The sequence below is a fragment of the Genypterus blacodes genome, unplaced genomic scaffold, assembly GCF_046128005.1.
Source record: "Genypterus blacodes isolate CSIRO-AG114 ecotype Tasmania unplaced genomic scaffold, CSIRO-AGI_Gbla_v1 ptg000063l_1, whole genome shotgun sequence".
Classification (NCBI taxonomy): domain Eukaryota; kingdom Metazoa; phylum Chordata; class Actinopteri; order Ophidiiformes; family Ophidiidae; genus Genypterus; species Genypterus blacodes.
In genome coordinates this window covers 1,228,334-1,255,000 of record NW_027466875.1, presented here as the reverse complement: position 1 = coordinate 1,255,000, position 26,667 = coordinate 1,228,334, and the positions used below count along the sequence as shown (strand labels likewise).

The 26,667-nt window shown below is 48.5% G+C and overlaps 3 protein-coding genes across 7 annotated transcripts in view; 1 reads left to right on the top strand and 2 right to left on the bottom strand.

The window, feature by feature from the left end:
- The window catches only part of zbtb7b (zinc finger and BTB domain containing 7B), a 17,492-nt gene extending 8,738 nt beyond the window's left edge, over positions 1–8,754 (top strand). The window contains exons 1-3 of one of the 2 annotated variants that reach the window (XM_076154769.1): positions 3,979–4,062; positions 5,643–6,712; positions 6,811–8,754. In XM_076154769.1, the coding sequence (XP_076010884.1) occupies positions 3,994–4,062; positions 5,643–6,712; positions 6,811–7,438 (1,767 nt within the window). In that variant the 5' untranslated portion in view covers positions 3,979–3,993 and the 3' untranslated portion in view covers positions 7,439–8,754. Of the gene's footprint in view, positions 1–3,978; positions 4,063–5,642; positions 6,713–6,810 lie in introns of those variants that run through there. The other variant, XM_076154770.1, reaches the window with a different exon arrangement.
- A 3,597-nt stretch (positions 8,755–12,351) lies between these two features.
- Positions 12,352–18,398, bottom strand: khdc4 (KH domain containing 4, pre-mRNA splicing factor). 4 transcript variants are annotated; one of them, XM_076154728.1, is made up of 14 exons: positions 18,235–18,398; positions 17,304–17,478; positions 16,971–17,099; positions 16,790–16,869; positions 16,644–16,696; positions 16,366–16,544; positions 16,043–16,254; positions 15,884–15,944; positions 15,597–15,654; positions 15,046–15,476; positions 14,710–14,859; positions 14,200–14,309; positions 13,807–13,892; positions 12,352–13,085 (listed from the first exon to the last, which is right to left on the bottom strand). In XM_076154728.1, the coding sequence occupies exons 1-14, from the start codon at positions 18,261–18,263 to the stop codon at positions 12,853–12,855; spliced, it is 1,986 nt and encodes a 661-aa protein (XP_076010843.1). In that variant the 5' UTR covers positions 18,264–18,398; the 3' UTR covers positions 12,352–12,852. The 4 variants fall into 4 exon arrangements, 3 of the variants coding, with proteins under 3 accessions (XP_076010843.1, XP_076010844.1, XP_076010845.1); XM_076154729.1 differs by having other exon boundaries at positions 14,710–14,856; XR_012963912.1 differs by having other exon boundaries at positions 13,023–13,085; positions 14,200–14,281.
- Positions 18,399–24,060: 5,662 nt separating this feature from the next.
- Positions 24,061–25,197, bottom strand: uts2r3 (urotensin-2 receptor 3). Its single transcript, XM_076154634.1, has 2 exons — positions 24,943–25,197; positions 24,061–24,861 (listed from the first exon to the last, which is right to left on the bottom strand). Exons 1-2 carry the CDS (start codon positions 25,195–25,197, stop codon positions 24,061–24,063), a joined length of 1,056 nt encoding a protein of 351 aa, XP_076010749.1.
- Positions 25,198–26,667: the final 1,470 nt, after the last annotated feature.

The following is a 26,667-nucleotide window of genomic DNA, read 5'->3' as shown; positions in this document are numbered from 1 at the left end:
ACACTCATACTTCCCCCCCCCCCCTGCTGTGAACATCATCCCCCCCTCTGCTTTCCTCTGTGTGTATGTATGTGTGTGCATATCGCGTCGCAGAGCATGAATGTGCGGCCTAACGTCTTGCCCCACGTGTAGATAAGCCGATAATCCAGCAGCCGATCCGCACCAGAGTTCAGGTCCAGTATGCAAAGTGGCTGCAGCTGTAGCGAGCAGCACGGTGGTGTGGGAGGCTGAGGGGATAAGGGCCTCTGCTCTGCCAACCAAATGAATAATGTAATGTGTTCTTGGAACCAAGACCACAATGTGCACATGTGCACGCACGCACTCACTCGCGCTCACACACTCGCTCGTACTCTCGCACACGGGCACAGGCGCTCCAATGGCCCAGTTGCAGTGAGTGACAGCGCAGGTTTCAGGGGCTTTTCTTTGCTCTTTGCGTCGTCTTGTTGTTGTTAATCATCACCGTGGTGTCTCAGCTCTCGCTCGTCTCTGGACAAATTCAAATGCTAATTCAAATTCTGCCTCCCCGTGTCTGTTTTTATATCTACTGGTGGGATGCAAATGTCCACTTGACGGGGACCTGTGGCCCCGTGAGTGGGCGGGGCTTGTGTTTTTAATCAGGCGACAGGGACGCGGCGTGTTGTTAGAAAACCTGGGGCGCGTGTTGACGAGTGTCTCACTCACATCGTCCTGTTGCACTCTGCAGAGTTCAGTGCCGAATTCTGTTTTGCAGCCTCTGTGTGTGTGTTTGTGTGTGTGTTTGTGTGTGTATGCATCTCCTCCCCCCCCACCCCCTCGTTTCCTCCTCCTCCTCCCCTACTCTTCCTCAGAGAAGGTGTCTTAGTACCACACTCACTACCCCAAATGAAGTGAAGGGTGTAAAGACAGACAGTGTGTGTAAGTGTGTGTGTGTGACGTGTGTGACAGGCAGATTAAAGGGTGAAGAGAGACGACAGAGGAGAGTTGGAGGAGGGATGAGAGGAATACGAGTGTGTGGAGGAGAAACGGTATGAGCTTCACTCTTTCTCACCAGCTGCTGGGCTGCTTTCATGTTCTTATCTCCTGCAATTCTGAATAACGCTGGGATTTTTCTGAATGAAAAGTGTGTGTGTGTGTGTGTGTGTGTGTGCGCACAATGAATTATTGTTTCACACATGTTTTTCTCTCATAGTTGAATCTCCTCGTGCTGTTCCCACATTTTCTTCCACACACACACACACACCTGTAAACAAACACACATTTTTTTTATTATTTTATCATTATTTTAAATTCACACACACTCCCACACTGTTTGGCTTTTTCTATTTTATTTTGTAACCTCTGTGTCAGATTCTAAGACGTAGCCGTTTCTTCTGGAACATCTGTTGTTTCAAGAACTTGCCATCACATCACACACACACACACACACACACACTCGCACAGGCACTTTGGAAAACATCTGACATCAGACTTCATAAGAGCGTTTCTCCCTCTCGGCTGCAGTTTTCTGTGAGCAGTGTAAAGTCACTTTTTCCTCCTGAGCAGTGGAGTTCTGATATAATTGAAGTGGATTTGGGGGGAAAACTTTAAGACTTTAACGGAAAATAAGAGACATTAAAATAATACGGACAAGCTCTGGTCTCGTGGTCACAGAGCGCGAGTGTGTGTGCAGCAGGATTTCATGATATAGACGCAGAGATGAAGAATAGATCTTTGTGTGTGTGTGCTTGTGTGAAAGCTGCAGCTGTAATTTCCCTGCCTTCCCATCAACTTCTTCTTCTTCTGCTGGAAAATAATGAGCGAGGCCGCCGTCGTGGATTTTTAAAAGTTTCCACTTCCTTTTCAGAAAAAACGAATCCAATCCTGTAAACAGGCGAATTAGTCTGAGGCGCGTTGATCGCAATGGCCGGCGAGTTGGCGTTCCATCTGTGACCTTTGAGGTTAAAGGCGGAAACGAGAGTTGCTAACGTTGTTTTCAAGTAACGAATAAAGGCTCAGCGCGTACAGAGAGAGATAGAAAGGGAAATGGAGAGAGAGAGGAAGAGATAGAGAGATGCGTAACGAAAGCAGAGGCTGAGGAAACCAAAATCGTCCCGCCGACAGAAGAGTGGGAGGTGAGAATCCTGTGTAAAATCCTGCTGTCTGCGTGCGTCAACCTTAAATGTACAGAAAACATAAAGTTGTGATTCAATACGTGCTTACGTGTTTTGACAAGATAACAATTTGTATTGAAGGACACACCTGAAGGGCAAACAGTGATATGAGCTATAATTAACATGAACAAACTCCCTGTGACATGCTGGAGACACGAATTAGTGTGTGTGTGTGTGTGTGTGTGTGTGTGTGTGTGTGTGTGTGTGTGTGTGTGTGTGTGTGTGTGTGTGTGTGTGTGTGTGTGTGTGTGTGTGTGTGTGTGTGTGTGTGTGTGTGTGTGTGTGTGTGTGTGTGTTTGTGAGCTTAAAGTTGTCAGATTCGGCAACCTGTCCAAAAAAAGCAAAAACATGTGTGTGTGTGTGTTTTGTGAGCTTAAAGTTGTCAGATTCGGCAACCTGTCCAAAAAAAGCAAAAACAAAGTGATGTGAGAAACTGTCCACAGTGTGTGTGTGTGTGAGATGTGTCATTATTAAGTGAGTCACAGACAAGAGGGTGAAATTGATGGGAATCGCTTGAAAGTTCTTTTCCGAGTTCTGAGGAATGAGCTTAAAATAACGAGCTTCAGCCGCCACACAACCTCCCATGATGCCCCTTTGGCTTTTTTTTTTCTTCTTCTTCTTTTTGCACGCCGGAAACTTGATGCACGTTGTCGTCTTGCTCCCCCCCCCCCCACCCCGCCCTTCCCCTTTGTCTTTTATTTCTCTCCCATTTGTCTTTTATGTCGGAAATTGATCCAAAACCTTTCCACTTTCATTTTCTTCTCATAAAGCCTGCGCACACACACACACTCACTCACTCACTCACTCACTCACTCACACACACTCTCTATGTACAAAGTTCATATGCATCGGTTGACCTTCTGCGTGTGTGTGTGTGTGTGGCAGACAAATCAAATGCCTCTTAACTTTACCCCCCTTTGTGTCTATCTCCCTCCCCGTCGCCTTGAGCAGATAACTTGAGTGTAAACACTTGAGCCGGTGAGGTAATGGAGCGTCTCAGAGGTTGGGTGTGATTCTGTGTTGTAAAGTTTGGCCAGATGGCAGCGGAAGCTCCGGCTGCATCAGTTTGCCTCTGTGCTCGTCTGTAATATGGTTCCTCACACTCGTAGTGCAACGACCTGATGCTTTGTTCCTGCCCCCGTTATGACTCACACTCACAATATGATTTTGGTTTTTGTCATTGTCGCTGAATTCTGACACACTTTGAGTCGACTCGAGAGAAACGCTCGAGTTTTGGTGCTTCAGATGTGTTCAGGTGGAACGCTCCCGTTTCCTTCCTGTCTAAGCATTTCAACTAAAGCCTGTGTGTGTTTTGTGATATTGATGCACCTCGAAAGAAGCATGGACCTCGTTGAAGTCGCTCCTGTGCGGCCGCGTCCTGACACGACTTCGGGCCCGTTCGCTCGCTCGCCCGTTCGCGAAAAGGGAAAGAGCTGCAATGGCGAGAAATCGTGTTTATCGGAAAGCGTTTCGGAAAATGGGCCGTTTGTGTTTTGGAGAGAGAGAGAGAGAGATAGAGAGAGAGAGGGGTGCGTAGGCGACCTGGGGGGGGAGAGGAGGGGAGAGGAGGGGAGGGGTATGTCTCAATGCACCTTTGTCACAGTGCACCCTAGTTTCGCACAACAGGAAGAGAAGGAGAGTAAAGAAGGTGCGAAGACAGGCCGACGTCCCCGAGGACGACAAACGCCTGAGCCCCGAAAACGTCTCCACAAAAGAGATCAGAGACCAGACCGCTTCAGTTTAAAGGCCAGGAAGGAGGAAGTCGAAAGAAGTTGGTGTTCAAAGAGCGAGCGGGCGGGCGAGGGAGGGAGGGAAGGCTAGAGGGAGAGGAGAGAGGAGAGAGAGGACGCGTGGAGGAGATTGGATGGATGCCATGACACACACGCCGCCTCGCCTGCGGCTCATGACGCCCCTGTCTATGAAAACGGGGAAGGTAGGATCACATTTCTACCTCCGGGGTCAAGAAGGTCTCTATCTGTGTGTGTGTGTGTGTGTGTGTGTGTGTGTGTGTGTGTGTGTGTGTGTGTACAGTATGTGTGTGTGTGCTTAGAGTCCAATCAGAGGTCAGAGGTTTGGTAAATAAAAAGTCTTTATTTTTTTGCGAGGAGTGTTTTTATTATTTTCCTGTAGGAGGCGTCTTAGATCTTGAATGAACTCTGGCATTTAGATCATCACCTAACAGGTTAAATCTAACAATAGTGGGTGGGGGGAGCGAGAGAGTGGCACGCAATGTGTGTGTGTGAGTGTGTGTGTGTGTGTTTAGCAGGGTGTGTTTTGGAGCAGGTTAGTCAGGTGGATGTACTGTCGTTGTGCAGAGCCCTCTGGGCACTGTGTGAACTCTATTATTGGATGGCCAGGGGGCTGCCAGTTGCTATGGGAGGGAGATGAAGGGGAGGGGAGGGAGGGGGGGGGGGATCTGGAGGGTGAGTTGTTTGTGGAAAATCTGGTCTGCTCAGGTGTGTGAGCCATATTGTTGAGCAGGTAGAGAGCAGAGAGGGTGAGGTGCGAGCTTGGGGAGTCAAAGAAGGGAGTAGCTGGGTCTTATTACCTCACAGGCCTCATTATGCCTCACACACACACACACACACACATATACACACATTTAGAGTCTTATTCAATTCAAACAGCCACACCAGGTAACCAAAAAATGAACCGGGGGGGTGGGGGAATAGTGTGTGAGTGTGTGAATGCGTTGCGTTGCCTGAGGATTTGCTGAAAAAGTTGCGCCTGTTCCAAACCTGTAAATGGGTGTAAATCTGCTCTTCCTCATTCTTCCTCTGCTGCTCCCCGCTGCACCTCCACTCGTCTGACACTTCCTCCTCATCTCTCTCTCTTGCTCTTCTCTCTCTCTCTCTCTCTCTCTCTCTCTCAATGGTCCCTCCTTTCCCTCAAGTATGTGAATGGAGGGAAACTCATCGTGTTTTCATCAGCTGCACACAAGCACGTGTAACCCCAGGCAACGCCACCGGTGAATGGCCTGACGTAACCTGACGGATACAGAGACGTGACAGTAGCCCTCGGATTTTCTCCGTGATGTCAAAGTAGCAAAAACCTGTTGTTTCCTGCCTCGTTGCTCCACGTCTTCATCCTGTCCTCCAGCTCTCCATTAAAAACCACAATTCCGTCCTCGGTTTCCACATTGTGGCCACGTCCCAAACGGAAACAGCTGGGACGAGGCGTTACGTCACTCAACTGGCATGACACGTTGTTTGCGTAGATCTCCATTCAATTTTAAATTCAATCCCACCGGGCACTTTCTGATTCCACATACGTCAGAATTTGCATACAAACTGCCGTCTCTCTCTCTTTAACCCCTGACCCACTGTTCTGCACGTCCTCGTCCTCTTCCTCATCCTGGTCCAATCAGAGAAGTCTCTTTAAGCTCACAGGCCGCTGTCAAACACAAGCGGAGTTTATTCTTTCTATATTTGGAAACGTCACAGTCAAACACTGAAATGAAAGAGACTCAAACCCTCAACCGCTTCAATTCTCTGTCCTCCTCTTCCCATGCAGGTAGCGATGTCTCCAGGAGAGGACGGTCTGATTGGGATCCCCTTCCCGGAGCACAGTAACGAGCTCTTGTCCCGCCTCAATGACCAGAGGAGGGCGGGGCTCTTGTGTGACCTTACGCTGACGTCCCGCGGGGCACGCTACCCCACCCACCGCTCCGTCATGGCTGCCGTCAGCCTCTATTTCCGCCGGCTGTTCGGGGCGGAGGAGGGAGGCGCAGAGGGAGGAGGAGGAGGAGGAGGGTTCAGCGTGTGCCAGCTGGACTGCGTGGCCCCGGACGCCCTGGACGCCCTGCTGGAGTTCGCCTACACCGCCACCCTGACCATCCCCAGCTCCGGCATGAGGGACGTGCTGCGGGGGGCTCAGCTGCTGGGCATCCAGTGTGTGGCAGACGCCTGCAGGGACATCCTGGGCGAGACGGCGGAGGCGGAGGAGACGAGAGGAGTCCAACACATAGCCGGAGAGAAGGCGGCGGAGGCGGAGAGCGTGGTGGAGAGAGGGTCCAGAAGAAAAACGGACAAAAAGAGGGTGAAGAAGGTGTGGCCGCATCACATCGACACATCGCTTCCCAACCTGCAGCCCGCCTCCCTCGTCTCCCATCCCTCGCCGGTACGAGACAGCGTGCGCTCGCTGCCGTCCACGCAGCCCGCCAGCCCCGAGCAGGAGGAGCTTCACCTCAAAGGGCCGCAGAACGGAGACCCCAGGTTCGTCCGAGAGCCGGGGAGAGGGGCCACACTAAACGGAGGGCTTCACTGGCTGCAGGAGCGTCCCCGCAATGCCCAGCCGCCCTCGGCCCCGCCCGCGCACGACAAGCTGTCGGAGGACGAGGAGATGGAGGGCTTTGGTGCCGAGGGCGCGTTGATGGGGAACACCGCCAATCAAGCCTCTGCAGCCGAGCGGGGAGGGGGGGTGTCGGCGGCGGGAGGCGGCAGGAAGAGGAAGTCTCAGACGCCCCAACAGTGTCCCGTCTGTCAGAAGATCATCCACGGAGCGGGAAAACTGCCCCGACACATGAGGACACACACGGGAGAGAAACCCTTCCAATGCACTGCCTGTGGCGTTCGCTTCACCCGGTACAGAAAACAAAATGTCCCACTTAACAGTCCTTCTACTGTTTTCTGAATGTTTCCAATCTCACGTCACTGTCTTCTTCTCTCTCTCTCTACTGTAGGAATGACAAATTGAAGATCCACATGAGGAAGCACACAGGCGAGCGTCCCTACCCGTGCCCCCACTGCCCCGCACGCTTCCTGCACTCCTACGACCTCAAAAACCACCTGTCCCTCCACAGCGGCGCCCGGCCCTTCGAGTGCCCGCTCTGCCACAAGGCCTTCGCCCGGGAGGACCACCTGCAGCGCCACCGCAAGGGCCACAGCTGCCTGGAGCTCCGCACGCGCCGGCCCAGACGCGGGCCCGAGTTTGCCGAGGAGATCCGAGGGGACGGCGGCAGGGAGCCGTCTCTCTCTTTACAGGCGCACGCCTCCGCCTACCTCCCCCACGTGGCGCTGGACGGGGGCGGCGGCTCCAGGATGGGGGCGGGGCCTCCGCTGATGTTTCACAGCGACCCTGCGGACAGGGAGCGCTCGCTCACCCTGCAGGCCCTGGCTCAACTCGGGCCCCACAGGCTCTCCGGGTACCCAGGTCTGTTCCTGCGAGGCCTGGAGCAGCACAGAGGCCGGGAGGAGGAGGAGGAGGACGGGGAAGATGTGGGAGGAGCCAGATCCCCCGCCGCTCGCCACAATAGATGGGCAGAGGAGGCGGAGGAGGAAGAAGAGGAAGCTGAGGGAGAGGAACAGTGAAAAGTGTGTGTGCGTGCGTGTGTGTGTGAGAGAGTGTGTGAGAGTGACTGTGTGGTAAAGCATCCACAGTAAAAAAGAATAATAAAAATCTCACTCAGGTGGCTGGACTAAACCTGCGGCTCCACAGAGAGAGCACTTACAAACTAAAAGATACGAAAAGAAAAATATGGAAAACGGGTTTTTTGTCTTCTGGCTCTTGGCTTTTTGATTTCATTTGTCTTTTATTTCTATTTTGTTTTTAGTTTGCTGTTTAATCTTCTGTACTTTAGGTTTAAGCTGTGTGTGTGTGCGCGCGCATGTGTTTGTGTGCGCGCATGTGTGTATGTGTGTGTGGTCGCAGGGCTTCGTCACTATGCAAACTAAAATCCAATGATGAGAAATGGAAAAAAAAATATTTGAAGATTTCTATTTTAGTTAAACATAACGATATTGATGCAGGCGCAATTCTGACGTCATATCACCTCCAGGTCACATGAGTACATGTTGTGTGCGCGCTGACCTCTGGTGGCCGTCGGTGGAAACGCAGCTGTGTGACGCTGCTCTTTGTAGATTCTCCCCCCTTTGTTTGGTGCTTAAACCAAAGATTTGAGTTGAACTTGACCCAAAGTGATCAGGAGAGGAGGAAGAGGAGGAGGAAGGTGAACTGTAGCCAATGTTGGGTTTGAAGGACGTTCCACGCTTCTTCCCAGCTGTTCTGACCGCCATGAGAGAGGATCCGCTTCCCTGAGCGTGTGTGTGTGTGTGTGTGTGTCTCTGTGTGACCTCATTCATTTAAGAATCGTCGGTTTGCTTTTTTTACGTCGGAGGTAATTCCTCTTTTTCCCAAAGGCTGTGAATGTCAGTCTTCCAGTGCACTCATTTGGTTTTACTTGCTTGAAAACACAGAAAGGGAGCAAGGTAAGGAAATGAAAAACGACGCCCTTTTTTCTGTATTTATTTATTTATTGTAATTTATTATGGCTCTTCTGTCGACAACTCTGGGTGCGGCCCGATCCAGGCTCCACCACAAACCTTCCACCGCTCACCTGCTCCTCGTCTCTATCAGTCTTACTTGAAGAGAGAGATTTCAGTTGCGGCATCTCCATACGCCTCAAAAGGCCTTAGAGTGTGTGTGTGCGTGTGTGTGTGTTGGGTGTGTGTCTTCTTTTATGGCGATCCTTATGCATTCTTTGCACATTGAAACCCCCCGACCCCCCCGTCAGGTACCGCAATAACACAGGCACATTCCATCCTCCGGGGAACAGAGACGGGAAGGGAGGAAGCCAGTGAGGGAAGGGAGGAGGAGGAGGAGCTTTAGCGTCCCGGGAGCACAAAGTGACCCCGTGACCTTTTTTTGCGGTTGGACTCGTCTCGGCGCGCTTTTTCCCCTTCAGTACTGTTAAGCATCTTAACGCACGGCAGTTCTTATAGATTGGCCACCGCCGCGTCTAAGGGGCCATTAACTTTTGTCATCTTGCATCTTCAACCAAAAACCTTTTTTCCTTGCTTAGTGCTTTTTCCCCCTGCGTAGCCAAGAGACCAGTAGCCATTGAGGCTCATTGCAGGGTGTTATGCTCTGTGTTGCATTATCATAATCAATAATGGCTTAAAAAAAAACGACTGCGACTGTTTTTGTTTTCTAATTTCCAATTCTCCTTGATATCCATGTAGTCAGAACCTGCTGTAGCAGAACTCGCTGGTTTATTTCCACTTTATTTGCACTATGAGATTTGAACGCTTTGTCTTACCTTCCATATCTAACCCATGAACTCGCTCGGTACCATTTAAAGATTGTGATCGAAATAGAGAATTCTTCTTTAATTCCCACATACATGGAATATTCTTCCTGCTTCATATTAGTACAGAGTTATAGTCAAATATAATATATAATGGGATGAAGTTGCCTTAGATTTTTTTTTTTGTGCTGCAACTATTCTCAGGAAATCTTGAGCAATGCACTAAGTGATTATACAACATATAAAACGGGAGTCAATTGTTTGGTGCTGTAGGGATATTCACCCTCTTCATATAAATGTAAGGCCAATAGAGATTTATGTATGAGATTTTGTATTATACCAACTGTACCAAATGGATTAAATTATAATGGTAATGACGGCAGACTACTGGCCGTACTGGAACCTGTCTTACTGGAATGGCAGTACGACAGTTGGTCCCGTACATGAAGGGTGTTGGTATTCCCAGTCAGAGCTTTGTGAGTGAATGAGGGTGAACCTGATGCCAGCTGTGAAGTGTGTGTTTCCTATATGTGAGCTCTTTGTTTTCTTGGCTTCGGTGAAGGGGCATGATGGGGTCTGTTTTGAGTCGAGACCCCACTATCAGGGATACATTTTTGTCTTTCAGTTTTTAGTGGACCTTTTCAGAGATATGAAATCATTTTCCCATCATTTGTTTCAGTTATTGTAAAGAAAATAAATAAAGATATCCAAGCTGGCCCCCTTTCTGCTTTTCTGTTCTTATGGAAACATTCCTTAATGGAACATGATATGTCACCTAAGTGGTTCTTCAGATAGATACAATGAAGCAGTACCGTGCCACTAAATCTACCTTAACTTCTTTATTTCACATGTTAAAGGCACAAGAGTTAATCTGGGTGAGCAAAAAGTAATTCTATGATCAGCCTTTAAGTAATTAAATTAACTTTACTAAAACAAACCTGGTATCGCAGTGGATTAAGGGGAGTTCATGTTGAGGTGAGGTCAGTTGGGGTCGGGTAACATGAGGTAATTGGCAGTCCTGTAAGCCATTTAGGGAATAATGTTCTTACCATGGCCTCGGCGTTCACATAATCAACTGGTGAACAAAGTCACTGAGAGGAAAACATAACTTAAGATATGATATTAAATGATCTTGATTTATAGAAAGAAATAAAGAACAATTATAAGGCTGTGGGTCTTCGTTTGGTAATGGATTTTTAAAGAATCTTATTTGCTAATCTTATAATTCAGCGGGGATGTCCATATATGGAGTTCCTGAATGATAGTGGCAGTGGTGGGAGGGGCACAGGGGCCGTGGGCTTCATCTGGTTAATTATGAGGTCGCTCCTCTTGGAATGTTCAGTGGAGTGTGTGACATCACCGTTCTGAACAGTTTGGAGTTGTGATTGATTTGTCTGCAGGTTGCTGCCTGTTTGTTACTTTTCTCATATTGTATTTCAAACTAGTTTCTGTTCTACTGAAATTTCAAATCTCAGCATTAAGTTTCTTTGTTCACTACAGGTTGATTCTACTTAAATCTCAATTAATCTGCAATTGAATTTCAAATAAACAGAGAAATTGCACTTTACCAAAAACTGATCAAAGTGTGTTAGGTTCAGATTATTTACACACGTTCAAACTCGGAACAGCAGATTCAATGTAGTGAAGCAGTCCAGCATAGGCAGGTAACATGGATCTGTGTGTTCATTTACCTGCTCACACTGGCCTTCAGTAGGATCACAGTTCAATCTTTACAGTCAGATTCACACCTTCACCTTTTCCTATACTCTTTGCCAACAGGAGAAGCCAAAAAAGAAACTAAAACCGCACAATCACTAACTTATATGGCCGCTGTGATTGTGAAACCATTTATAGAAACAAACCCATGGAGCTTTATGACCCAAATCTTCTTTACTGCATATTTACTGTGTTGACCTTTTGCTGCTCCCATTAATACTGTTTCACAATGCAGATTCTAGATATATCAGATAAACTTTGTTGCTGACACTGGAAACTTTCTTTTACTTTGGAATGGTGTCGTCTGAGGTCTGAGAGAAAAGCAGAAATGATGACAAACTGCATTAATTGTATGGAATGAACTGATCGCTCTCTTTCAACAGGTGCCTGTGGAATCTGCATTGTGTTAGAAGTGTGTTGCTATTTCACATGTTCAGCATATTTCCATGCGTTTGTTAACCTTCTACTTCTTCAGCATATTTCAACCTACAGTGGCCATTAATGCATTCACACCTGTGGCTCAGGATGTGACCTTGCCATGTTCGTGAGAAGACGAGCTGGATCCTTCATCTGTGGGGAGGAGAGGAGGAGGAGGGGGAGGGGCAGGGGGGGATGGAGGGAAACCCCGTCTGGAGCCCCTGTTCCCTGCAGACACAGGTGAGAAAAAAAAGCTTCCTTCACTTCATCTCTACATCTGGGACTAATTATGGTTTAACAAACAGCAAAATGGGTTTACATTGTAATCACAGTCCATAGGTGGTTATTCACTGCTTTTGCATCGCTCCCTTAAGGGGTGTTTGGATGCTCGACAACAGTTTCCAATGTGGAGACAGTTGCTGTGGCTCCTGCCATCTGTTGCCGAGGTAGAGAGGGACAGAGAGAGAGAGAGACAGAGAGAGAGGAAATCAGGAACGAAGCTCCTCAGCATCTCCGGTATTGTGAGCACACTGTGCATGATGGAGGAAGACGTGTGTATTCCTCTGAGAGCTAATAGAGCGACACACAGGTGGTGTGTGTACAGTTCACCCGTGTTGTTACCAATTTTATGAGATGTTGTCATAACTTCCTCTCCTCTTTCGTATTACTGATGCGGAAGGAGAAAGCTAAGTTAGGACCATCTATTTGGAAACAATCCCAGGGGGCTCGACCTCTTCCATGTGTTCCATGCTTAGATTGATGGATATTGATGAGCTGACATAATAGAAATGATGAAATTAGTAATCAGTTCCTTGCCTGAGACAATGAATTGCTTCTTCAGTGACAAGTGCTCCTCAGACTGTTGCCAAAATCTGTTTGTCTGCCACACCGAGGAGATCTGAGTCACTGTACACGGGGTCACTGCACCCCCTGCAGACAGGATAAAGTACTGCATGTCTTGAACGCAGAAACAAGCCTTAATAACGTGACACCTGCAGTATTTGCCAGTTATAACCAGCAATGATGATCAGTTTTGAGGTAAAGAAGACAATGAAACACACACAATCAAACAGCAATAAGTTAATTTTATTTATTTCATAACTGCATGAAACATGTTGAATTGTTCACTACAGGTTGATTTAACATCTGTACAAAAGACTAGAAGAGCAACGTATGGTAACACCGGTCTGAGCAGGGAAGGTGTCGAGAAAGCAGAGGATGAAGGAGAGAGAGGCCAGAGAATTACATCATCACTGCCTCGCAATTCTGTTTTTACAAGGACACTGTAGTGAAACACCCAGCGTGGATGTCATCCCATTCCCATTCCCACTCCCACTGGAGGCAGGAATACCAGTAAGCCCAGCATCTATACATCCACAAAAAAGTTTGGAGTATCGGGGCTTCAAACCTCCGCGTGTCCCGTTTGAACCCAAAGTCCTAAATGGTGCTAATAAAAACATACATGTTGGGCAAGAGCCGTGTGATGATGAGCGGTAGAAAAAGGGCAGGCTCAGCTTGGATCAGCACTGTGGGAGTCTAGACCTTCACTGGGTCCCCGCCCTGCTTTCAGGGCGCCATCCAGAACGGGATAGACTGCTGCTGTGGCTGCGTTTTAGCCCGGGAGGGCGGCGGAGCGGGGCAGCGATAGCCTTGAGTCCAGCCTGAGGATGTGGAGGAGAGGGGGAGAGCCACGGGGTTACCTGGCCCGGAGGCTTTAGGGGTCGAGTGGTCGTCCTCTTCATCTGACGAGTCGCCGGCGTACGCCACCAAACCCGTTTTCAATCTCTTCAGGGAAGGCTCTGGGAAGGACAAAGGGGGCGGAGCGACAGCAGGAAAGAGAAGAGAGAGAGAGAGAGAGAGAGAGAGAGAGAATACACAAGAACAACAGCAGCAACATGTTCCAATAAGACAAATGCAAGTTAATCAACAACATTTTGGGGGAAACAAGTGGTTAATGGTTCAAATCATAGTTTATGTCAGCAGAGCAGAGGAGGGGCAGCCATTGGAAAACAGCCATTGGTTGGTGGGGAGCGACAGTTTGGGCCGTCCAATCGATCGGTCAGACAGTGTGTCACATGACGCGTCGTGCCCCACCCCCAATCAGTGTCCGGCATCGCCCCAGAGACACATGGAAGAGAAGAAAACACAGAGAAAAAGAGAAAACACAAAAACAGGAGAGGTTCTCATTAGTGAGGAAGGCTTGTGTACTGCAGACACTCCAGTCTGATGATGTCATCAGAAAGGGACGGCGAGGTGGAATGGACTTATTGGACAGAACAATGGACATAAGGGGCGGAGTCATAGCTCCACCTCACTATCTGGAGGTTTCTAGTCACAGCTGCAGAACCCTGAAAGAGTCATAGGAAGCATCAGGGCCGTGTGTGTGCGTGCGTGTGCGCGCGTGGTGCTGGGTTCATCTTAGAAACTTAACATCCAAGGGGTTCCTACATTCAAAATCTGCAAGTTGTGCTTCCCATCAAATCAAACAGCTGTTCTCAGTCACACACTCGGGTCCCTTACCCACGGGGCCGTGCAGTGCCCGTCTGTCCTCCATCTTGGGTCTCACGCCGTTCACAGACAAGGGCGGCGGAGGCATTAGCTGCCGACTAGAGAGAGAGAGAGAGAGAGAGTTAACAGAGAGAGACAGAGAGAGAGAGAGAGAGACAGAGACAGAGACAGAGACAGAGAGAGAGAGAGAGAGAGAGTTAACTGTGCCTCTGCTATGGGGGGAAAATACGGCTGTGTGTGTGTGTGTGTGTGTGTGTGTACCTGTGTGTGTGTGTACCTGTGTGTGTGTGTGTGTGTGTGTGTGTGTGTGTGTGTGTGTGTGTGTGTGTGTGTGTGTGTGTGTGTGTGTGTGTGTGTGTGTGTGTGTGTGTGTGTGTGTGTGTGTGTGTGTAATGTAATGTGTACCTGTCCCTCTCACTCGGCGGGCCAGAGGAACTGGATGGTGGGGGTCCTGTCGACTCCTGGCTGCCCACTGGGAAGCCTGCACCTAAATTAGTCATATGAATGGGTCCATGCTATGAGCAGAAAAACACACAGGCACCATTAGCAGACGGCCTGGACTAAGCCCTGAGCTAACACTTATAAATATGACTTCAACCTTAAACCAGACCTACAACCAGGAGAAACCTGCCACTGAGTTAGAGCGCAGCAGAAACACGCTCAGCTCTCCCCGACACAAAGGGAATACAGGAACAAAATCAACAACCACGCATTGTCCTTCCAATTCTGCATTCGTGCTACAAACGCTTGTGTTTGCTTCACTGACAAAACCAAAGGGTGTTAAAGTTAGAGGGCGAACCGAAGGGGAAGGACACGCGCGTGAGGGCGGAGGGCGGAGAGACGCGGGACAGAGAAAGACCCGAAGAGAACGACGAAGGGCCGCAAGCGCTCGGAGCTCAGAGAGCCGGGGGTCACCTGGTATCCCAGCAGGCCGCTGTCCCTCTCGTCCGGCACTTCCTCGGTGAAGCGTCTCTTCTGCGGCAGGTTGGTCTGGGTCGAGGGAGGCGGCGCTTTGGGCAGCACGGCGACGGCGGATGGAGGAAACTGTACGGGAGGAAGCGTCTGCTGAGAGACGGAGAAGAAGAAGAAGAGCTGTCTCAAAATACTGTGGACGGAATTCCATGAATCTCCAGCAGACATTCGACCATTTTCAACCATTCAGCCAGTTTTCCTGAGTCTCCTCCCACAATATTGAGGTCAAATTGTGTCTGGACTGAGACGGAAAGCAGTCCTTCACATGTGTATACCTACCTGAGGCATCGTGCCCGGACCAGGACCAGGAGCTGGAACAGGGGCGGGGATGGGGATGGGAGCAGGAGGGAGGGAGTACTGGAGAGGGACGCCTACGGGCGCCACGTGAGGAACGGGAGGCGGAACGCTGTACGGCAGAGGGACGGGCTGATGCTGATGGTGATGCTGATGGTGATGGTGATGCTGCGGCTGATGCTGCGGCTGATGCTGATGCTGAGGCTGAGGCTGATGGTGATGCTGCGGCTGAGGCTGATGCTGAGGCTGATGCTGAGGCTGATGCTGAGGCTGATGCTGAGGTTGAGGCTGATGCTGAGGTTGAGGCTGATGCTGAGGTTGAGGCACAGGCATGGCGTAGCCTGGCTGGTAACCTGCAGGAGGGTAGTATGGAGGCTGGGGGGGCATCCCGTTCACCACGGGGGGCTGCGTGAAGCCTGGAGGAGGAAAGAGGAAGAGGAAGAGGAAGAGGACGGTGGAGGATGTTTGTTATCACACGCACACATTTGGACTAAAGTGAATATTTAAGGATGGAGAGACGTGCAGCTGCAGCTCACCTTGTGTTGGCATCATCGAGCTCATCTGATTGAGGAAGCGAGAATATTCTGCATGTACCTAGAGAGAGAGACAGAGACAGAGAGAGAGACAGAGAGACAGAGAGAGAGACAGAGAGACAGAGAGAGAGACAGAGAGAGCGAGCAAAGAGTGAGCGAGTGCAAGAGAGAGAGAGAGACAGAGATGTTTGTTACTTAGTTAACAAAATAAAATGTTAACTCAACACTTCTTCCTTATAGATCCTCAGTTTCGTGTTCTCTCTGTGCGTCACAGACAGGAAGTGACTCACCGTCTGAAGCAGGTTCTCACACAGCGTCTTAGCTGCAGCGAGTCCCTCTGGTTTGGGGTGACTGCAGGGAGGAAGAGACAGCATTCAGTTCTGCTTTGTAGCTCGTCTTCATCTCTGACTCACCGCCGTCTATCGTCTGAGTTCACAGGAAGCACCCACCTGATGTAGATGTACATTGGCTCGAAGGCCTCTCGCCCGGACGCAGGCTCCAGACAGCCGGACCCTTTGCCCCGGAGGAAGACTTTGGCTCCCGTCTCGGCCTGGACGTGCTGCAGGTAGGAGCAGCCGGGACCCTCCACTCGCTCTTTGACGGCGAACCCCGGGATGGCGTGTTCCAGGCCCACGAACACCTTATCCTGAACGTAATGCATCTGGGACAGGACAGGACCACAGGCGGGTGCGTCAGATCTACGCTCAAAACCTCATAACCTCGTTTGTGCGCCTAACGCAGATGAAACCGGAGGTGGGCGGAAGTGTCTCACCCCAGACTGAAAGTGTGGTTTGTGGTGGGTCATGGGGGGCAGTGAGGGCGGGGGAGGGTGGTGCTGCTGGTAAACTGTGACCGGAGCGCCGCCGGGGGGGAAGGACGAAGAGGATGACGAGGCAGTTGCAGCCTTCACCACGCCGTTGGTAATGATCTCCTTTATCCTATTCACTGCCCCTAGAGGAAAGAGGGGAAAGAGATCGCTGCGGTTAGGCGATACATGAAGACGAGCGAGTTGTTACGGTCGAGAAGACACGTTTTAAAGTAAGTACTGACTGTCCACCAGCTCCCGGGTCTGTCCCTGGACGTGCAGGTACAGGGGTCGGTCTCTGGGTGGGACAAGCAGAGAGGAGAGAGGTGATCAGTGTGTGAGCTCCGTGTGATCTCAGGTGGACTCACAGGGGACGGGACAGAGGACTCACCCTGGTATGGCTTTGCCCTTCTCGTCTGCCGTCATGTAACGTCCTCTGGTGGAAACCGCCGCGCCGCTCACTTTGCTGATCTGCGGATAAAGACAAACCCGGGGGGAGACGTTACTGACAGACCCCACCGGCTAACACACTCATCTCCGTAAAGGAAGGATTTCTTGCGGCGGGTTTTGACCTCGTCTTGCGTTTGCCCGCGCGTCAGGAGATTCCGACACGTGATGGGGACGTCGTTAATCTCAACCTCGGCCACCACCAGGTCGTCCTTTGCCTTCGCCAGGACCGCAGGCTTTCCAATACCGATGACCTGAGGAAATGAGACGGAAGGTAAGAGGTGGAGAAAACTGTCAACAATCAGGATCTGTGCCATGTAGTAAACAACAACTACACACTGTAGGAGGGGAAGAAGAGAGAAAAGAGCGTAAACGTGTCGGTGTTATGACCTCATTCTGTCAATTTGCAAAACAACAACTAAACCCAGAGGAGGCGGCTATGAACCGATGGCTGTCACCTTGTCGGGGGGCATCATGGTGCCGATCTGTGAGGGTTTGAGTTTCCCCTTGGCAACCAACATGGCATTGATCTTAGCCGCCACAGCAGCAGCTGCATCCAGAGCACCCGTGGGTGCCTCCGCCTCACCCATCCCACCCGAGCCGGGGCCGGGCTGGTCCCATTTGCTGCGGCGGCTGGCAGACAGAGACACAAAGTAATGATTCGGATTTCATTGTGAAAGGAAAGAAGATGTCATCCGTCGCTTCACGTCCATCACACAGTGGAAGCTTGATCCTGACCCACGAGCTTGAGCTTTAGATTTAAAGCTACAGTACGAAACGGTTAACAAGGGCTGGAGAATTTGATGTAAATCACAATCTTACAGACTTCAGGTTTAAGCAAGAGACATTGTTTAGTTGTTCATTGTTGCACCACAGCCCGACATGTCTACATCAAACACACATTCTATTGTTTCTAGAGTCTGATCGTGTTTTATAAACACTTCTCAAATAGACCAGAGCTCATATCCATTTAAAAAGACTAGAATAAGCCGGCTTACACTTGTCTGACCCCCTTCCTCACATTAAATTCGAATTAAATGTGTATTGCCGCGGTTTAAACAGAGTAAAGCTCAGACACGTATGTTCATGGAGGTTGTTATTGTTTTGTGGCCACTGAGCAAGACTCGAACCTCTGACCTCCTGGTCCCTACAACACTTTAGTCCCACAGCGATCCCTTTCTGTGACTCAAACTAACATCAACTGCAAAGCATCGCCCTGTTTGAAGCTAAGCTGAGTTTCTAATGTAACAGCTGAGTACTAACAGTGAGGAGCCAGTGAGCCGCAGCGCTACAACACTCCGCCATGATTACATAAGCTAGCTGCAGCTGGCCGCTCCGACCAGCTAACGCTTCACTAAACACAAACAGCAGCCGGTTTCACGCACTCACCCGCCGTTTTGCGTTCCACCAAATGACATCAATATATTATCTGATGCAGATCTGTTTGTCAATGCAAAAATAAACTCAAACAGCCTCGCCTTAGCTCCACACACGGCTCATCCAGTAGCTTGTGATGGTTGCTAACTGTTAGCCACCGCTACCGTCACCCGTCGTTTCCGCTTCCTCACTAAATGAGCTGCGGTTGGTTAAAATGGCCACGAGAGGGCGCCAGATACCAGCCAGTCCGAGCGCAGCTAAAAGCCTAAAACCAGGTGCGATGCTGCTGCTGCTGCCGCTGCTGCCTCACCTGTACACCTGCCAGGGACTCTTCGTCTCCAGCTGGAGCAGCAGTACAGACTTCACCAGCAGGATGACTTATTCCGGGACCTTTCAGACAGAGGTGAGTTTCTTTTCATTTTCCTTCCTTTTTAGGTAAAGAAAATTGCGATGTTTACTTGTTTTTGTTGGTCTCTTGTTTGACTGCTGGTTCACTGAAATCAATCTGGAATAAATAATCACACGTGTTACATTTAAACAGCATTTGTACCATGACACCCAATAACGCAAAGCCAGTGTTATTATTAGAAATGTATGCTCAGTCTTTACATATATTTTGAGTCATATATACGTAAATGTATATGTAAATATGATTCCACAGATGGACAATAAATTATAGTTCTATATTAATGTATTTTACAGGTTTATGAATTGAAGTTTCTGGCTCCCCGCCCAATGTTTTGCATCCGTACAGAATGTTCCATACTGCATGTTCTGTTCACTCTGGAACAATCTATCACACAGACGGACATACGAAATCTGGTGGAAATCAAATTGTAACCGAATCTGACCTCAGAACTGACATCTATCTGGGTAGCAGCTTGGTAGGACTGTGGGCAATTTCCAGCTCATTTATGAAGTTGTTGCCCATATGAAGTGAAACAAAGGTAAAGAACTATTCTACAATGATAGATTCTAACATGGCCAAAGGATTTAGGAATATCCTCTTTATCTATTTAATACAGCTTGTTGACTTGATTCATCTCAATAAATATGCAATGATCTCCAAGGCTTCTTATGTGAGTAAATTACAGCCTAAATACCTCTCAGGCTCTATAAAACTGAACTCACAATATGTGAAAATAGGTATAACTGTAGTCTAACAATCTTCTCTGAGGATGAAGGTGTGAGTCAGTATTTGTTCCTATAGACTGACACAGGCTCTGTACCAGTGGAGGAGGATGAGACATCCATCCAGCATCATTTGTGCTGGGTCCCAGGCTCTTCTGGTGGGCAGGGTTACTGAGAGTCACTCGAGCAGGTACAGGTGTTCAGTTACTGACCACCCAGGAGCTCACAGACATGAGCGTGAGGTGCAGGTTACTGTGGAAGGTGAGAACGCTGTGTGGGGGCAACATGGAGCAACAGATTGAACAACCACCAGCTTAGTTGAGTTTCTTTTGTTCCTGGTTGCGGGTTGTTGAAAACAGCATGGAAAACTTTTCTTTGAGCTGGAAGTTCGGCCGGTGCAGAGACAAGAGGAACAGGTTGCGTAACGGAGATACAGAGATCCAGTGTGGCTATTTTACTGCCGGTCAGCTGCTACTGAGCTTAAATCTTTACCGCTCAGGTACAACATGTTTGTACCTGGAGCACATCTTAAAATTCATCTGCCAGTAAAGATATAGTTATATAAATATGTAGAGAGTTATAGCCTAAACCTGACTTCACCCAGCAAGGCCACATATTGGAGTCTTCAATTCAGTAGCAAATGTGTTTGTCTTTGTCTGAGGCTTCTCTCGTTTCACCTGAAGGGGGCACTCTAATTCTGAATGTGCTCTGCAAACTACTTGGACTCATGGAAGGGGGGAACAGTGACCCCTCTGCTATTTGTTTGTGAAGGACCAAATCTGTCCTTCAACTTGAAACTTTGAAATTACAGAACAAACCTGCAATGAGCTTCCATTCATTGTTTGAAATGCATCTTTACTAAAGCTTAGAGAAAGTCTAAAAGAATACTGGAAATGAATGATTAAAGCCTCAGGACTCAGGCTTATCCTCTCATATCAAACAGTGTTCTATACATAATGGAAATCTATTTTGTCCTTCCTCACATGATTCCTCTCCTTGGATGTTTCGACCATGGGATCCAGATGAGTGAAGTGTCAGAGGGTCAGAGGTCAGGGGAGCTTTGACGCCCGAGTTGACAGGGATGACTGTTTACGGGCAGCATACTGAGAGAGGAGCAGGCGGAGACGGACAGAGAATCGGCGAAGCAGAGAGGGCGAGCGGGAGGGCGGGAGAGGAGCAGACGTGCCATATTTACTGTCTTTCCTAGTAAGAGCCCATGTGCGAACCCGTAATGCGTATGTTGGTTTATGTAACCTCCGGCCTTCAAGGCATGCAAAGCCGGGTCTCGCCTGATCCTGGCGGCTGACATAGAAGTGTGAAGACAGGGGACGAAGTGGGGAGGGGGGCACGTCATGGAGGGGTCGCTATGGCGTGAACAAAGAAACACTGTCACTGCCTAGATTTGAATGTTTGACGTCAAACCCGCAATTACAAGCGGTTTTTACAGCGTTGACATCTATGTGTAGTATAAACACAAACGGGTGTGTTTGATACAAGCTGCTGGGATTTTACGAACTAAATAATTCTTGATGTGCCAGATGTGGCACCAGGATTCTGCCGTGTTAATGATGATACAAATTTGATCTTTGAGCTTGACTTTGGAAGCTGATGCTGCTGTCTGAACATGATGTAGATATATGTAGATACTTAAAGTTAAAGTAATAAAAACAAGACGGCATAGAGAGAAACAGGAGTACAAGCCAGACAGAGAGTGCAGAGGGGATAAGGAGTGATTGAGAGAGGGAAAACAGATGGGAAGATTGAATTTTCAAGGAGGAGGACTGCTAAGGGTATCTTTTTTGTGTATGTCTGGAGAGAACGGGAGCCTCTTATACACCTCACAGCGTGAATTTGGCCCAGGCTGCAGCCCAGTCTCGTCTGCACAGCGGGGTGCTTTCCTGAGCAGGCTGCCCAGGGGAGGGGCACCTGCACCCGCCTCACACACACTGGCCAAGAGGAGGGCCTGACGGGCGGGGCGAGGGGTGCCGAGATGGAAAGAAGCTCGCCGGTTCCAGGAAAGGAACATGTGCTGGATTTATGCAATCCTCAGGTAGAACAGAGTGATGCTCCCTAAAGCAAACATTTGTCCCCCAATGTCTCTGTGGACTAGAGAAGACGACGCTGCCTCACCATTAAACCAAAGGCTTCTGTGGTGCAGGAGGTCTGAAGTTATGTTTGGAGCACGTCAGACAGTGCTGGCAACTACCAACACAAACAACACAAAGTTTATAGATTGGCTAGCACTCTTACTGAGACAATATTTTCCATCCATTTGGTTGGGTTGACCAAACACCATGTATTTGAAGTTTATCAAGCACTCAGTCATCCCCGCAGACCGGAGGGAGAAGTTAATCATCTGATAAATTGAGTTTTAGAACAAACAGACACCCAAAACCTGCCCAGTATGCAGATGTACAAAACCCAACTGAGTCTCTGTGCTTTAATATCCACGTGGCTGCTAAGTGTCTTTGTTGGACAGGTTTCATCTTTGTGTAAGTTACACCCTCCACCTTCTGTCAGCCGGGTAAGACCCAGGGGTCCAAAATTCATGTCCAAAGTCCATTCAAGTCCAACGTGCTAATGCTTTCACAACTGTACGTATCTGGCTGCTTGTCTGCAAAAGATTCCATTCAAATCGTCAAATGTGCCAGGAGGGCCTCAGCTGTCCGTGGAAGGTGGATGGCTATTGCATTAAGTTCACAACAGAAGCGCCCCCTGTGGTGTGACTGCACAGAGCTCTGGATAATAACTGCAGTGGGAACGTTATGCTCTGAGGTAGCCAGGCCAGGTAAATGGAAACACATGGCAGGCAGCGTGGACCACAGAAGGATCAGACATGATGGCGATGCAGCAGAGAGAAACGTCCATTCAACTTGTTGATGTTACCAAAGCAGCAAAGCCCCTCAGCTTCTCCAACAGCCCCTTGATTTATCTTCCTGCATGTATGCGTTGTGAATGCGAATACATAATCCTGAATCCAAGTTTACTTTCCATGCATAATTCAGATATTGTTGGGTATCTTGGGTAGCAAACAGCACAAAAGCACACGGTAGATTTTTGTTAAAATGGGATTGATGTGTTGATCTGTTGTATCTTATTTTTTGCATTCCCAGTTCCTTTACACACAGCGCCTTCATGTGGCAGTACTCCTCCACCCATAAACCACTATCTGAACCAAACCACTGTGTTCATACGGTGCCCCGCCCCTGCCCAGCCCCCGGCCGCCCCTTTTGTCCCATCATCCCATCTTTACTCCTCTCTGTCAAACAACAATATTTACTCATGTGCGTCAAAGAGCAGCAGGGCTTGCGATACAGCACAGTGCAGCCTTTGAGTCAGACAGACAGAGAGAGAGACAGACAGACAGAGACACAGAGAGACACACAGAAACAGATAGAGACATGGAGACATCAGCCGGCTAAGGGGAAGACATTGACACGCTGACGCAGACACACAAATAAAAGTCTAACCTCATTTTTTGACACCAAGCATTTTTTGGCGTCATTGTCTCTCTTTCCAGCTGCAGCTCTGCCATCCTGCACCATCTGCTTTTTAGATTCCTTCTTTTTCCTGTTGCTCTTTACCTCCCTAGATTTATTTGTCTCATTCCAACCAGCTTCATCTCACATCAGCACTCTTTATTCTCTATCTACAGTAGATCCGGTCTTAACCGCCGAACAGAAGGCCAACTCTCCCTTTCACCTGATTGCATGCAGGCATTTTCCTGGCTGCCTATGACAGGACCCTTTTCCCCATCTGCTAAGGTCATAAACACTGTAACACGTGTAATTGTCAGTTGCAGTATGCTGTATTCTTTGTTGTAGATCCCTAAAAGGACACCGACATCTTTTCCTCTTAAAGATCCAAACACAGTGAGTTACAGATTGAAAATTCTTTATTCAATGCGATATATTATGCATCATCATAAACATCAGTAACAATTAACACAATTTGAGGCCATGCAAAGCATTGCATGATTTATTATATATATACATTTTCAAACCCAACATGCAGGTTGTGGGGGGAAAAAAAGTCAGTTTCTTTTAGATTTGGCAGCTGATGAAGGGAAACGATCCAAGCACTTTAACCGCTGAAACATGGTTCATTATGTCAACAAATAATATCTGAGAAAATGTCCTGACTATTACAAAACAAACATTTTCTTTAATGGTTCTCTGAAATTCAGTAGAAGTGCATCAGGATTTCATTGGAAACATTTTGGTTTTAAAAATGGTCTCACACAAGTTATGGAAGAATAATCCAGTCATGATCACACAAGCAATATCTGCTTATACACATTTATTATAGTCACTAAGTATATGAGAATGAAATTATTTTAATCAAATGGTAATACTTTGTTACTACAAATACAGGCCCTTATTTGATACGACCACATTGTGTTTCAGATAAAGCATTAATTAGATGACACCTCATACATAGATTGTCATTTTGCACCCAAATACTGTTCTGTTAATTTCCCTAATAGGAAACATTGTCTATTCACAAAGCATTCCTTCAAAGTGCTTTCATTTTCCTGCTTAGTATTTTTCTTTCTTTCTGTCCGATTGCGGGCTATAAGGCATAATCAGTGATCTTTGGTGCCTATCTGGAACACGTACAGCATTCTCCCTTTCCACATGTGTGCACCCACAAAACACACAGACACGTAAGAAACATAGTTATCTGTCTGTGCAGGTGGAGAGACGTTCACACTACTGGGCTACTCTTGCGGCAGAGCTGATTTGCTGATGTCAGCGTCTGACGATTGCGTCTGCGTTTTCCAGTCAGTAATGTATAGAAGAATGGATTCACACAAGAGTTTCCATAGGTCAGTCCAGTGAGGATGCGGTTCACTGTCACCTGTGTCCCAACTGGTACTGTCCTAAGCATGTCAGGCTGGTACAAAGGCAGCAGCTGCCAGACCCAGAAAGGGAGGAAGCAGGCCCAGAAGGCCAGCACAATGCCCAGGATGAGGAGCAGGACTTTGGGTTTTGGAGCGCGTGGGGGGCAGGCAGAATTATTCCCACTGGCCCAGGCCGGCTTGGTCTGAGACACCCAGTAAAGCCGGCCCAGCGTAGCATAGAGCGCTCCGATGGCGAGTCCCGGACCAAGGATGCTGGTGCAGAACAGCACGCTCAGATAGGCCTTGGAGCTCTGCTCGTCCCATGCCGGCACACAAAGCTGGCCCTCCTGGTCCTCCCCGTCCTCCAGGTGCAGGGTGATCATCATGGGCAGACTGAGAGCCACTGCCAGTCCCCAGGCCAGGCCCACACGCAGCAGGCCAGACGAGTTAGTGGAGGAGGTGTGGAGGGGGTGGGCGACGGCCCGGTAACGGTCCAGACTCATGGCAGTGAGAGTAAAGATGGATGCGTGCATGGTGAGGAGGTCCAGGCTGAGGAGGAGGCGGCAGCCCAGTTCACCAAAGGCCCAGCCGGACGCCAGGCTGTCGTACACAATGAAGGGAGCGGTGAAAAGGTACAGCAGGTCAGCCAGAGCAAGGCTTAGCACCTGGAGATAAAGAGATGAGGACGAGGAAGAGGAGATTGGGGAAGAGGAGGGGGAGGAGGAATTGGCTAGACAGGCGGGTACAGGTACTCTCACTAAGCAGCAGGTCGCTCCTGTTCCACGTCTCCTGCTTCTCTTGCGCCTCAGCAGGAGGCCCAAGGTGTACAGGTTTCCTGTGATGCCGAGCAGGGAGAGGAGGGAGAGGAGGGAGCAGAACAGAGCTGTGGATGCCAGGCTGGGGGACGGAGAGATGGAGGGGGAGGAGGAAGGCACAGAGAAGTTGGGGATAACAGGGAAGGTGTATGGTGACGGTGGAGGTAAAGAGCCTGAGAGGTCCATGATGTTAAATGTTAAAAACTGAAAGTTAAGATGAATGTAAGATTTGAAAGATAAAGGGAATCCAGGCGGTGAACCTTTAAAGTTCACGCTGTGTCAGTAAAGAGGAGCTGAAGAGTAAATGTAGAAGCAGGAGGGGGAGTGGGTCAGACGGGAGAAACAGATGGAGAAAGTAAAATAATATAAGTTAGTTTTCATTATTTCCAACAGTTTCCTTCTTTATTTCCTCTGGTTTACAATAAAGACAACAGATCTATGAATGTGCAAAAGATGACTAAGGCCTATAAAGTAAAGGGAAGTTGTATAAATATAGAAATCAAAATAGCATTAGGCGGATGGTTTACATTATAACATATATATACACTGGCAAAGCCTCCACTTTTATAGTTTTGTGGGGAACCAAGCAAGGCTGCAGCGGTCTCAGACACAATAATTGGATTTTCTGAGTAGGAGGAGAATAGTTGTAAATCTGGAATGAAACCTGTGAAGGAATGCGCCTGTTTGTAGGATCAGCTGGGCCACAATTAGGCTAATTGGAAATGAAAAGATGCCAGATATTCCCAGTTTGATATTCCAAGTTTTAGGTTTAAATGTCTTGGTTTGGGTTATGTTGTGCGTTTTTGCGCGCAGGGGTTTGGAGATGAAGAGAGCAGAACCTCGTTACGGAACATTTCATCCACTGGAGCGTGAAAACCTGCGGGGATGAAAAGTTAGCGGCCTGTTTGTCTCTGTTATTCATTCATTTCAACTTATGATCAAATACTTTATCCGATCAAAGGGGCTATAATGCGTAATTGCGCCATAAAAGGAGACGAAAAAGATGCATTTTTCGTTTAAGAATGATGGCTTTACAGGAGAAATGTAATCTGCCGGGACATCAAAGCGGACGCGGGGGGTAAATGTGTGTGACAGCAGCGGCCTGGATGACACATGTGACCCGGGCAGCAGCGGGGTTAAGAGCCGCTGTTGAACTGTGGAGGCGCAGCCGAACCCCCGCCGGGTCCGAGTCCCCCTTTAGGGTCCAGTCTCCCTTTAGAGTCCAGTCCCCCTTAAATAACCACCGTGTTACCACTATTTTTTTAAATTTATTGGACCGAATTTATAATCTAATAGTGTCTGAGTCACGCGCAAATGTAAGTATAAATTATTAAATCATTCAACAATTAAACAACCTGCAACCAAAAACTCAAAAATGTTATTTAACGGCTTAATTCGGCGCAGTTTTTAAATCAATGACATATTTGAGGAAGACGTCGTTCGCGTTTTATTATAAATAATTGAATATGCTATACAAACATTAAGGTCGCCATTTAAAACAAACAGCAGCTCAAACACAGAAAATAATCATCATCATTAAAGCTATAATATGACCAATGTTTCAGGTATAAATTAGAAATGAGGTCATCAGAAATTATGTTTGGAACGGAATAAGAGCGAAATGGATCGAGGCCCGTTTGCAAATAGGCCTTATCC